The following is a 14696-nucleotide window of genomic DNA, read 5'->3' on the forward strand; positions in this document are numbered from 1 at the left end:
ATTAGGAAAAAGACAACATATAAAGAAAGCAGAAAAAGAGAATAGGAAGTATCCATTTTAGGAGAGGGCATCAGCAAAGTCATAAATTCATCAGGGATTGAAGGAAGCATTATTAGAGAAAGGGTTTTCTCAAAAGGAGTTTCATAGTGACTGGCGCTTAGTAGGTGCTTAATAAATGTTGATTGATTTATGGAGGAAGATTGCTAACAGACAACCAACAGGTGAAATACAAATAAAAATACTCAGCTAATTGCAAAAGATGAAAAAAAAGATAGAAGTAGACTGGATGCATAAAGAGAGGGGAAAATATACAAGTGGAGGAATTCAAAATTATGGAAAACCAAGTGGAACCATACATACATTGTTGTTTTCCTCTACCCTCTTTCTTGTCACTTGTTTCCTTACCCTCATGTCTAGAATGCTCAATCTATACTTACTGACATCACTGACTTCCATCAAGTCAGTTCAAATTCCAAATTTAACTGGAGGCCTTATCTTTTCTATCACCTTCTCTCAAATTAGAGATTATCTCCACTTTACATGTTAAGGAATGGGTAAGTATATAGTTGTTTGCATATGACTATCCTACTAGAATATTAATTCATTTTTGGTAGGGTTCAATTAGTTTCCCTTTCTTTGTAGCTCAGTGCTTGGCATGTAGTAGACAATAAATACTTGCTGCCAGAATGGGTGGGTGACAAATATGAAAAATTCAGAGAAGCATGGGGAGAGATTGGAAACTAACATAGAACAAAAAAGGAGGGCAAGCATCAAGAAATGATTGTGACTAGATAAACAGAAAGGCTAAAAGTTAACCTGAACTGTGTGCAATGGAAAGTATAGATTTCACATATCTCTCAGTGCTTTGCATAGGTACAGGACTATATATATGAAGAATATTTCATATACACGTGGGCTTTCTCTTTTTCTCTCCCTTTTTCCCTATCTGTCTCTCTGTCTCTCTATCTTATTTACTCAACTTCATAATTGTTTGGCTAGCAGAAAGAAAGATAAAAATTCATGCAGTTATTACCTCTATATAATATTTGTAGACAAACTTGGACAAGGATGGAAAGCCAGGATGGGAAACCATGATGGGATTTAATCTTCATTAGTGAAAGAATTACAAGAACAAGTGTGTAAACTGCTATTAAAAGAAATCTTGGTTAAGACCTCACCCTGGTCAATAAGTCAAACTCAGGAAAAAAAAAAAAAGGTAAAACTAAAAAAAAGTAGCAAGAGGTTGGTTATGTACAGTGTGGCTTTCAAACTGCCTGGGCTACTTTTATAAACATGAATAAACACCTTGATATATAAGGGAAAAAGCATATGTTCATTGGTATAAATAATCATGAGTTTATGAGATTAGTGCTACCTCAGCTCCTCCTCGAATACATAATAGTAGGGAGATGGGATTCATGATCATGGACAAGCAAATATCCTCACACTATATCCCGTAGGATGCTTGTGCACATACCTGGAGTCTAAAGGTTTGAACATAGGGTCATTAATTGCACAACTCACTTACTGAATAGAAGCACTGATGAATTAGCAAAACTACTAAAGCATTTACTTCATTTTTATTTACATGATTTGATTGTTAGACATATTTTATTGAAAAATCAAACTCAGTTTTGTGATCCAGAGCTTCCTCATAGCATTTTTAACTTCTCTATTTCTAAAGGTGTAGATCAAGGGGTTTAACATGGGAGTAAAGATGGTGATACATACAGACAAAGCTTTATCTATAGGAAAAGTGGCTACAGGCCTCACATATAAGAATATACAGGGAACAAAAAACAAGACCACCACAGTGAAGTGAGAACTGCAGGTAGAAAGGGCCTTTCGCCTTCCTTCTGAACTACCACCTTTCAGGGAAGAGAGGATAACAACATAGGAGACAATTAGTATGAGAAAGATTGACAGGCACATTACTCCACTGTTAGCAATGACTAAAAGGCCAAGAACTTGGGTGTCCATGCAGACCAATTTCAGCAATGGGAACAAGTCACACATGAAATGATCAATAACATTAGGGCCACAGAAGACAAGATTGGACATAAAGAGAAGTTGAATGGTGGCATGTATGAAGCCCCCCATCCAAGCTGCTGCCACCAGCAGGTAGCACACCCGAGGATTCATGATGGTCATGTAGTGGAGGGGTTTACAAATAGCCACATAGCGATCATAAGCCATGACCACAAGGAGGATGATTCCTACACCACCAAAAAAATGGTCTGCAAAGATCTGAGTCAGACAGCCTTTCAGGGAGACGATTGTCTTCTCATAGAGTAAATCCACAACCATCTTGGGAGCAATGGCTGAAGAGTAGCTAGCTTCCATGATGGATAGGAAGGTTAGAAAAAAGTACATGGGTGATCTCAAAGTTTGGCTGGCAATCATGGTTATGACAATGAGCATGTTTCCTATAATTGTGACAATATATGCAATTAAAAAAATGACAAAGAATATTTTTCGAAGCTCTGGACTTTGTGTAAGACCAAGGAGAATGAATTCAGTTACATTGTTTTTATTGTCCATTTTGGTCAATTTCCTGTTAAATCCATAGTCTTGTTGTTTCTTTGCTTTTCTTTTCATTTATTCCTCTGAGACCTTTCCCATAGCTTACCTAAAAATCATGTTTTTAATTCAAAGCTGAGTTAATCATTAGTCTTCTGTATGAAGCTGTTTATTCTGTTATGGATGAATTTTGTACAGTGTGAATGAAGTGATACAAGATTCTCAGTGCTAAGGAATGTGATTCTCTTCCATTCACCTTAGAAGTAATTAAGGTAGTAAATTTTTTTTTGATGTAACTAATTTGTCTGTAACTAAAGGAACGGAGAACTGAATCCACATCATATTTGTCAATGATTAAAATCCAGTGGGTTAATATAACTCCTAGGTATTGTTTTAAATCATATAATTATGTTGCAACTACATAGTTTACATTTTAGATGAAATTGTAGATGAAGTTAATGAGCAAGTATCATTTCAGTCAAACGGGAAGAAGGGGTATAAAGCTTGACTGAAATATGGATGTAGATAGAATAATAATAAGGAAAACTACCCATGGGTAAATCACTTAATCTATAAATTCCTAGTTATCTCTTTAAGTCCAGAAGCTGTAAAACACTGGATCAAGTGTGTGGGTAATGAGAGCTTCCTTGTTAGGAGATTCTTGAATCCAATGCAGTCACATCTGGTTAAAAAGAAAAAAATAATCAATGAGTGTGAGAAATAATAACAATGACTGAAACTTTAAAGTTTACAAAACTTTATGCCTTACCAACAGTTCCTAATTTTAACATCAAAAATATTGTACAGCTTAAGTACTACAGGCATGATTTCCATTTTACAGATGAGGAAGCTGAGATGCAGAGAGGTTAAGAAATTTACCCTAGAGGTCTATTCTGATACCCCTACTTATTTCTGTCCCACTCCCTTGGAGATTATCAAAAGATGGTATTTATGGAAGTATCTATCTACATTTGATTTTTATGCTTATTTCTTTGAATCATTTTCCCCAGATATGAATAGTTCAAACAGGGACACATGACCCATTTTGTCTGGTCCATTTATTCAATAATCCAGCTTCCAACCATGTAGTACAAGAGGTTTTCTTTAAGATAAAGACTATTTTCACATGTGCCTTTGTGTACTCAATTTCTATCAAAGTGTCTTTCACTTAAGTTCTCAATAAATGTTGAGAAATGAATAAAAGGATAATTCAGAGGCAATGTAATAATGCTGGGCTTTGAATGAGAATGACCAAGGTTACTATTCTAACTCTAATACTTAGTCGTTATGTGATGCCAGGCAAGTCATTTAATTTCTGTGTCAAGAAATGTCCTTGGACTGCTCCAAGTTTAGAGAACTTGTGATATATTTCTGGTAGAGGGATTTCCAACACCAGAAGGAGTATTCTGATAAAATTGTTCAAAGTTCAGAATTCATATTCATTAGTCATTGTTCAAATAATATACTGGTACTTCTGAATATACTATTCACTCACTATATGAACCTAGGCAAATCACTTGATATTTCTTTACAAATTATGTATAAGTGAGTAAAAATAAGAGGTACAAAATTATCCAAAGTAATTTTTAAAAGGTGCAAACATTAACAATGAGGTGAATCAGGAAAAGCAGCATTAAAGTCAAATGGAAAAGGAGATAAAAAAAGCTGCCTGAAGAAAATAAGTGCCTAAGAATTAGGATCGAACAATGGAAGCTAGTGACTTCATGAGAAATCAAGACACGGTAAAGCACATCCAATTGGATGGAAAAATAGAGGACAATGTGAAATATCTCCTTGGAAAAATAGCTGACCTCTTTATAAATCCAGGAGAGATCATTTAAAAATCATTGGACTGCCTGACAACCAGGACCAACATAAGAGCCTAGACAATCACTTCCAAGAAATTGTAAGGGAAAATTGCCCTGATATTATAGAAGCAGAAGGCAAAATAGAAATTGAAAGAATCCAACCATCACTTCCTGAAAGAGATCCCAAAAAGAAAACTTCCAGGAATGTTATAGACAAATTCTAGAACTCCCAGGTTAAGGAGAAAATATTGCAAGCAGCTAGAAAAATGAATTCAAATACTGGGGAGCTCCAATCAGGATACAACAAGATCTAGCAGCATCTACATTAAAGGACCATAGGGCATGGAATATGATATTCCAAAGGGCAAAGGAAATGGAACTACAGAAAAGAACCATGTACCCAGCAAAACTGATTATAATATTTCAGAGGAAAAATAGGATTTCAATGAAAAAGAGGACTTTTAGTTATTTGTGATAAAAAGATCTGAACTGAATAGAAAATTTGACTTTTGAAAACAAGACCCTGGAGAAGCATAAAAAAGGTAAACAGGAAAAAGAAACCATGAGGGACATTAAAAGGTTAAACTGTTTGCATTCTTACATAAGAAGATAATACTTCTAACTCATAAGAACTTTATCATTAAGGAATACACAGAAGACAGGTTTGAACTGAATAGGAAGGGATAATATCTATAAAGCATTCATTTTTTGTTTAACCTTCTTCTTTGTGGGCCAAACAGGGTGGGGTATCTTATTTCTGGGGCCAAATTTGGGCTCGGGGCCTCTTTGGTCTAGGGCTCGTGCTTTGTCCACTGTGCCACCTAGCTAATCCATGACAAAATAGAGTTGAGGGGTAAGAGGAATGCACTGGGAAAGGGAGAATTGTAGAGGTGGACTGGGGAGAGGTAGGTCACATGAAGGAAACAAGAAAAAAGCTTATGGGGGGAGGAGAAGAGGGGGAAGGAATAGGGCAGTAAGTGAACCTTACTGTCATCAGAATTGGCTCAAAGAAGGAATAACTTACATACTCAAGTGAGTATGGTAATATATTTTTACTCTGTGGAAAAGTGGGTGGGGAAGGAGATGGGGGGGGTGGGAGAAGAGGGGAAGGAGGGAAGGGAAGTTTGGGGGAGGGAGCTATAAAAAGCAAAACACTTTCGAGGAAGGTGCATACAGAACATCTATGACATATTGAATTGCTTGATTTCATAGGGAGAGTTGAGGAGGGAGGGAGGAAGAAAAAATTAAGAAAACAGAGTTAGCTCAAAGACCTTAACCTCATCAGAATGGACTCAAGGAGAGAGTAACATACACACCCAATTGGGAGGAGTAATCTATTTAACCCTACAGGAAAGTAGGAAGGGAAGAGGATATGGAAGGAAGGGTGAATGAAGGGAGGGTAGAGCAGGGGAGGAGGCAGTCAGTAGCTAAACACTTTTGAGGAGGAATAGGGCAAAATAAAATAGAAAATAGAGTAAATATCATTGGAAGGGAATAGGATGGAGGGAAATAGTTATGATGATTGACTACAATGTCAAAACATATGATAGATAGACTATTGTGAAGAAAATTATTTATCAAGTTTAAGGTACTATACAAAAATTTTGATGAACAGGAAGTTATCAGAAAAACCTGGAAAGACTCACATGAACTGAGGCAGAGAGAAATGTACTGTATACAAAATAATAGCAATAGTGTAAGATGATCTGCTGGGAAATATGTGGTTATTTTCAGCAAGGCAATGATCCAATATAACTCTGAAGGACTTATGAAAATTGCAGTATACCTACAGAAAAAGAACTGATGGTATCTGAAAACAGATTGAAACACATTCTTTTTGGACAACTCCTTAAGCTGAAGTCTTATTTTTATCTGTTTTCTCTTACAACCTAGCTAAGATAGAGATATTTTTTTTATGACTACTCATGTAAAACTTACATTGAATTGCTTGAGTTCTTGGGGTGGGGGGGTAGGAAGAGAGGGAGGGAGAGAAGTTGGAACACAAAGTTTTAAAAAACTGATGTCAAAATTTGCTTTTACATGTACTTTGGAAAACAAAATTCTAAATAGGGAAAAGCAGCATTTAGGAGGTATTCTGTGCTTTGAATGAAACCCAGATTCCTAGAGGCAGAGGTCATGAAGGGATAGGACCAGGAGACCCATAGTACCTCAGGATTTTTGAGGAGAAAGGACCTCAATATTTCATCAATCCAACATATATCCTTAAATAATCCACACTATTACATACCTTCCAGAGAACTATCAGACCTCTGCATGTATAATGATGAGAACTACCTCTTTTCTTTCTCCACCTCCTCTTCCTCCTCCTCTTCTTCCTTTTCTCATTCCTCCTTTAGCATTGCCACCAACACTACTGCTACTACTATGACAATGGCAAAAACTACTAGTATAACTATCACTATTGTATGACTACTACTATTTCTACCGTACATCACCATTTTAGTTCTCCTACTATAATGCCATTAAAATTTAAGAAAGTCCTCCTTAAATCATAGTGTCTAGAACCAAATACAACATTACAGATGAGGTCAGACAAGGTTGGAATATATTGTAACTATCTCTTCCTTGTTCTGGGAAGCTACATTTCTCTTGACGCATGCCAAAATTTCATTAGTTGTTTTTGTTTTTGTTTTGTTTTTTGCAGGGCAATGATGCCCATGGTCACACAGCTAGTAAGGGTCAAGTGTCTGAGGCCAGATTTCAACTCAGGTCCCTCTGAATTTAGGGTTGGTGCTTTATCATTAGCTTTTTTTTAATAGTTCTTGCTGTATCATATGGTTGACATCTTGAGCTGATAGTTTATTAAAATTCATATATATTTTTTTCACAAAACTAGAAATCTTACCATGCCCTTTTCTTGATATATTTTTGTTAATTTTTTTTCTTTTTCTCTTCATAAACACCATTCAATATTTTTGGTTGACATCTTGAGCTCGTAGTTTACGAAAATCTATAGATATTTCTTTCAGAAAACCACAAATCTAACCAAGCCTCTTCCCTGAAAGACATTTTTTTGTTTGTTTATTATTTGGTGAGACAGCAGGGGTTAAGTGACTTGCCCAGGTTCACCCAGCTAGTAATTGTTAAGTGTCTGAGCCCGGATTTGAACTCAGGTCCTCCTGAATCCATGGCCGGTACTCTATCCACTGCACCACCTAGCTGCCCCCGTTACACTTTTGCTATTGAATTTTTTTTCTCTATTTAAAAACCATTTGCTTATTTAGTTCTATATTATTTATTTTAGAATATCTATTTCCCCAATTATCTCCTTTCTTTTTACATATTTTATTCTGAACTTAATAAATGAAGCAAGGATTTCCAAAACATAGGAGAGTTGGGAAAAAAAAAATAATTATATAAGAAACTACCAACATATATATGACATGCTCTTCCTTTTAAACATATAATACAGTTTTCATGTAACTTTCATTTTTCCCTTTTTTCTTACCTTTTCCTACCCTAGAGAAATTTACTATTAGACACAAATATTTATATGTAATAAAACTTTTATGTATACACATATCTCTTTATCATAATATATTTTAGTTGATTTTAATTTAATATTACCCAAAGTCAAGACTTTACATTTAGCTCTATTGAATTTGATCTTCTTAAATTCAGCCCATAGCTCTAGGCAGTATAAATAATTTTGAACCCCACTTCTGTAATTTTCTAATCATCCTAACTATTCCTCTAAACTTTGTTTAATCTGAAAATTTGATAAACTTAGCATGCATACTTTATCATACGCATGATAAAATGCTAAATAGAAGGGTTACAAGTATGCGCCCCTGGAGTCCTACTCCCATTCTGACATTGCCAAATTAACTACATGTCTTGATTACTACTACCCAATTGATTAAGAATTCATCTGATTGTATTATCATCTACCTTCTTCACAAGAATAAAATTAGGAAATTTATCAAAAATTTTGCCAAAATCTAGATGAACTAGATAGACGATATCTTCAAACTTCCCATTATTTACACAATGAATTGCCCTGTAAAAAATAGAACATAAAAAATTTTCCAATATGCTTCATGAAGTTGAACTATAGGATATATGATTTGCCTTCTATCTCTGACATTCTATAATCTAATTATATAGGCAATGTGGTAGATTAAAAACCATACTGGATTTGGAATAAAAAATGTTTTCATATGTCTCATACATAGTAAATCCATGGACCATGTAGGAACTTTAGGCTTTAGTATCCTCCTTTGTAATATCTAGGAAAAGACTAGATGTTCTCTAAGTGTTCCTTGATTCAATGTTCTGTCATTTAAAAAGAAGTGACATTTTCAATCAGGTATTAAAAGACCCATGACCCATGGGTCATTTGAATGCAACCCTTTAGCAATTCCTTTGTATTGAGCGGTATTACTTTGTTTGGTATTATTTTATTTTAATCATTTTTAAGGGGGAGGAGATCCCTATAACTAACTAAAATAATGAAAAATCCACAGAAGGAAAGATTGTGTCCCTGCATTTAGGGAACCAGTCAATTGCATAATCATCTGGAGCGTTGGTTATCAAATTCTCTGTACCTAAGAGGTCAGCATTGAGTTCTCCTGAGCTACATGCTCAGGTAGAAATTGGTCTCCTTTCAGATATACAAGCACTGTTTCTTTTCATATCTCTATGATAACAACCTGCCAGAAAGCATACAAGAGTTATTCTTTAAGTCTTGTATTTCCTCTCTCTGAATTATATTGACATGTTTTACACTAGATTTGATGTCAGAATCCTACCTATTTTACTTCCTGTCATTTTGACTTTGGAAAAATCACTTGATTTCCCAGAACTTCAGTTCCTTGCCTGAGAGGAGATTCAATAGGAAGATATCTTTCCCCTCTTGCTCGTCTGACAAGCTTACCTTTTGCAGGACTGCATAAAACTGGCACTGTTCAAAATGAAGAGTGAGAATTGAAGTGGCTGCTACAGAAACCCAAATACCTGATGTAAAACCCCACCTCATGCTTTGCAGAAGGATTTGAATTATCACATAACAGTTGGAGATGGGAAAAAAGATAAAAAAAATACCTCGAGTTTCAAAAATAATTTAGATAGTCTTCAATGGAGTTTGTAATAAATCATGATTTAGCTTCATAAGGTGCCTCTTTCCTGAAAAAAAAAAAAAGCTGTTAGAACAATTCTTGTAATGAAGGTGAAATATCAGGGGCATCCAATAATTGCCTCTGGATAACAACAGCATTAAACAATTGTTTCGTCATTACAGTGGTGTCTCATTGGACATGTGTCCCCAGGGATTAGTAAATTCATCAACATGGCAGTGAGTTCATTTTTCGATTGTGATGTCTGGGATGAACATAAGCTGAATCAGATAAAGTTGGTAATGAAAAGAAAAAAATAAGTTCATAATTTCCACCGGCTAATTGGTGTTTATATCACCAAAGCGGACAGTGGAAATAAAATGTAGTATCATACATGAAGGCCAAGATGTCCCAATGATAGAGAAAATCCTTGCTGCCCCAATGGAATCTCATCCCCACTGGCAAGTCTATTTGCAATAGAGGAACCACAAAAACTGAAGTCCATAAGGGATGATTCTAAAGTTCATTTTTTATATTTTTTTCATAACACCCCAAAAGCATCCCTAAAGATTTCTGACATATACAGTATTATGAAAATGCTTCTAGATTTGGAGTAAGAGAACATAGGAAGAAAAGCCAACTCTGCTGTTTGTCCTCTGTGTAACTTTGGTCAACTCATCTCTCTGGGCCCAACTATTCTCATTTATAAAATAAGATAAAAAGCTTATATTTGATGGATGATATTTAGTTTAATTTATTGTCCTAAATCCTATGACATTCTATCACTTTTAACTGAACAAGATATTAGAATGCTAGATTACAAGAAGTTTAGCATTATCTCTTTCAATTCAACCAATCTTGTGCAAAGGTATAATAGATGTGCTGACGAATGAGAAAAATGCAAAAAGATCTTGTAAGTCCTATAGAGGTCCTACAACCACACATAACAATGAATGCAATTCCTTCAAGTAAATATTATTATTGTTACTGCAAATAACAATAACCATAATTGATAACCATAATAATTGTTATGAAAGCATTAAACAAAGATAACTATAGAATCACCTCTAAGGAGTTTAATACTCATTCCTTGTTTCCAAATAGACTTGCTAGTTGAGATAAAATTCTGCTGCGGTAGTAAAGATGTCCTTTCCCAGTAGAATAACTTCAACAAAATATTATCCAAAACCTTTAGGGACTGGGTTATTGCACTGTAGTAGTTAGTGCTGCTGCCTTGCTGTCATCATCACCATCATCACTGCTGTATAAATTGCTGGGGGTTGATAAATTGTTTAAAGAACTTTTGTAAGGATATAACTTTCACTTAATTGAAAACTCATAGGATGAATTATTATAACATATGGTATTATGAGATCACAGAGATTTTAGCTGAGTTTCTATGGAAACATTCTTTAAATTATACCTTCAGGTAATCAAAACTATGGATATTTATAGCAGTGCCATAAGGAAATGAGGCAATTGAAATTAGATATCATGTGGAAATTTCAGTGATTTTAAATTCTTCTCTTGAGCCAAAGTCCAACTTATAAATCTAAACTTGCTCCTAGTGATGATATTCAACAAGAAAATAATGACTGGTTATGATTGCAGAAGACTTAAAATTGCATGTGACTAAAGGAAATTAAAAAGATTTAATTCAGGGGCAGCTAGGTGGCACAGTGGATAAAGTAACCACCCTGGATTCAGGAGGACCTAAGTTAAAATCTGGTCTCAGACTGTGTGACCCTGGGCAAGTCACTTAACCCTCACTGCCCTGCAAAAACAAAACAAAAAAGATTTTATACAGATTCAATTTAGTATAAGTGATTAGTAGCAAATTCCCCCCAAAAATATGGTACATAAAATAAACCTCATAAAAAGTTATCATCCAAGAAATGGATGACCAAAAAGAAAATAAGAAAAAAAAGAGGTGGGCTATTAAAGTTTTAAGGGCTCAAATATTGACCTAATTTCCTCTGAATATTAAAACACCTAGGGGAAAACTATTAGTAAGTTAAGCAGAGTCTCTCTGGAATTTTTGTGATAGGACATAGTCTTGCATATCGTACATACTTATTTAATTTGGATATGACCGAAAGTGAGTTTGGGGGAAGCATACACATTGAATAACATTTTCATTTTTAAATAATTTCAACAATTCTGCTTTATCTGATTTCCAAAGAGAAATTTTTTTAGGGATAAATCAATCACGTGCATTTTAAGTAACATCTATGTATCAGGCATTGGAACATGGCAGGGACAGTTTTACCCTCAACAAGCTTATATTTTATTGGGTATAACTGACACATCTACAAATAAATTTCTCATCTCATTCATACAATTCAACAAACATCTATCAAGTGCTTCTTTGTCCAAGGGAATAGACAGCATGCTGTCCATGAAGACAAAATTTTAAATTGTTCCTACTTTCAATGAACTAATTTTTTACTCAAGAATACTATTCCTCAAAATATAATAAATAAGAGACAGAGAGAGAAAGAGAAAGAGGTATATATATATATATATATATATATATATATATATATATATATATATATATATATATATATATATATATGTGTGTGTGTGTGTGTGTGTGTGTGTGTGTGTGCGTGTATGTATACATCCACATGCATATATGTAAATATAGGCAGAGATCTAGATCTAGATTTAGATAAATGGTTGAAGATAAATATTAAATGAATCTAATAATTATTAGTTTATACCAGACTTACCCAGAGGAGGATCATGAGAAGAGTATGGATAATGAATCATTAGCATTAAGTAAATCATTGCAGAAAAGTTAGCTAGTAAATATAAAAAGGATCCAAGTACAGATTATCTCAAAAAACAAACAAAAAAGCCAACAAAAAAACTCTTTCCTCTCCGCTTTTTTGTCTTTTCAGGAGAGAAGCAAGATTTCTATTTCTTGTGGACCAAGCACTTTAGAATTTGGTTTTTAAAACATTTTTATTCAAATTGAATTTAAGCTCACTCCTGGTTCAGTGTGCATTTCAGCAGTGCAGATCCAAAAAAAGAGGTGTTCTGGAACCAGCACCAGCTGTCTGGCAGAGAGAGGCTTGTTAAATTTTCAGTAAGAAAATTACACCTCAGAAATTAGGAATAAGACTATGGCTTGATTAATGGGTATGCTAATTGTTTAGATTTAAGAAAGATTTAAGAATGGAGATTAAATTTAAAAGGATATGATTTTTTCCCCTTATCTCTGAGAGCTCAGTTACAAATGTGCTAGTGTACTTCTTTAATGCTTTAGAAATATTGCTGAGCTCAGCAGAGGTGTCATAGAAGGGTTAGGGAATAGTCATTACCACCACCACCATCACTGTTTCTTAGCCCTTTCCTTATCCTCCCTTCCTATTTGAGATTACCTTCCAATTCCTATTTATATATTCTACATATTATCCCACTCACGAGAATGTGAGTTCTTTGAGGCTTAGAACTTTTTGCCTTCCTTTGTATCCAAGTATTAGCACAGTTCCTGCCACACAGGCAGTGCTTAATATTTGCTTGTGGACTTTGATAGAATCTTTGCTCATTGATTGATTTTGTCTATATAAAATGGATAAAAAAAATTGAGACTCCAAGATGGAGGTAAATTGGAAAGAAGAAGGGTTTGAACCCAAATCCTTTTGACTCAAAATCCAGTTCTCTTCTACAATCCCATGCAGCTTAAAAAGATGATTCAATGTGTTATGGGGTGAGGAGTAGTGGAAGCAGTTATTTTAAAAAATATTACAAGGAGGGGGCAGCTAGGTGGTGCAGTGGATAGAACACCAGCCCTGGAGTCAGGAGGACCTGAGTTCCAATCCCGCCTCAGACACTTGATACTTACTAGCTGTCTTACCTTGGACAAGTCACTTAGCCCTCATTGCCCCACCAAAAAAAACAAAAACAAAACAAATACAAATATTACAAGGAATATTTCTCCATCCTATTTCCCTCTGTTATGGGCCTAGGGTACCCCAGAAGTTTTCTGGGGGAGATCAAGGAACCTTTCTCTTGAAACTAAATCAAAGGATAGAAGCAGCGTTGGATCTGGAATGAGATAACTCCAGGACAACCACCCTTCATTCCAGTCCCCACCATCCCTGGAGGAGAGAATGCTGTTAGGCATGACTGTACATGGAGAAAACAGAACAATAGCTCCTCACCAGACTGCTTCCAACCCACCACCCAATAAGGGACATTTCACCCTCACTTAGGTGGTCATGCCATCTAGACCCTATAAAAGGGTGCTCCCCAGTCTGGTTGGGGGAGGAAAAGTTTTAAGCTTTCCTCCTGGCCAGTTTCTCTTGTACCAAATAAAACTGTTCTTTTATTTCTAACTAGGAAGAGTGTAATTCTTTACAGAGGAATCCTAAGGACCCACCCGATTTCTCTATAACATCTCCATTTATTATATTGTCTCTTTCCTTTTAGCCTGTCCATCCTCAAAAGTATTTTGTTTCTGACTACTGCATCCCCCAATCTGCTCTCCCTTCTATAAGTATCTTCCCCTTCTCATATCCCCTTATCCTTCTAATTTCCTGTGGGGTAAAATAGATTTGATACCTGATTGAATATATATGTTATTGTCTTTTTGAGACAATTCTTATGATTCCTTATTATTATTTATTCCTTATTGTTTCCCTTTACTGTTTCCCTTTTTATGCTTCTCTTGAGTCTTATATTTGAAAGTCATATTTTTATATTTGGCTCTGATTTTTTCATCAGGAAAGTTTAAATGTTCCCTATTTCATTCAAAATCCATCCCTCCCACCCCCATCAAATGATTTTGCCCAGTCTTAGTGGCTAGATGATTCTTGGTTGTAATCCTAGATCTTTTGTCTTCTAGAATATCATATTCCAAGGCCTCTGATCCTTTAAAGTACAATCTACTAAATCTTGTGTTTTTCTGATTGTAGCTCCATGTTCTTTGAATTGTTTCTTTCTGGTTGCTTGCAATATTTTCTCCTTGACCTGGATATTCTGGAATTTGGATATTGTATTCTTATAAATTTTGATTTTAGGATCTCTTTCAAAAGGTGATCAGTGCATTCTTTCAATTTCTATTTAACCTTCTGGTTCTAGAATATCAGTGCAGTTTTCCTTGATCATTTCTTGAAAGGTGATGTCTAGGCTCTTTTTTATCATGGCTTTCAGGAAGTCCAATAATTTTTAAATTATCCTTCTTGGATCTATTTTCCAGATCAGTTGTTTTTCCAATGAAATATTTCATATTGTCTTCTATTCTTTCATTCCCTAGCAGATTGGCTAATTGAATGAAAAAGGA

General features: G+C 35.0%; 1 protein-coding gene across 1 annotated transcript; it reads right to left on the reverse strand.

Annotated features, from left to right (window-relative positions):
• Window positions 1-1611: 1611 nt before the first annotated feature.
• Window positions 1612-2541, reverse strand: LOC122731190 (olfactory receptor 4C6-like). The gene has a single exon (XM_043971137.1). It carries the CDS (start codon window positions 2539-2541, stop codon window positions 1612-1614), a length of 930 nt encoding a protein of 309 aa, XP_043827072.1.
• Window positions 2542-14696: the final 12155 nt, after the last annotated feature.

This window comes from Dromiciops gliroides, chromosome 6 (genome assembly GCF_019393635.1).
Source record: "Dromiciops gliroides isolate mDroGli1 chromosome 6, mDroGli1.pri, whole genome shotgun sequence".
Taxonomy (NCBI): Eukaryota; Metazoa; Chordata; class Mammalia; order Microbiotheria; family Microbiotheriidae; genus Dromiciops; species Dromiciops gliroides.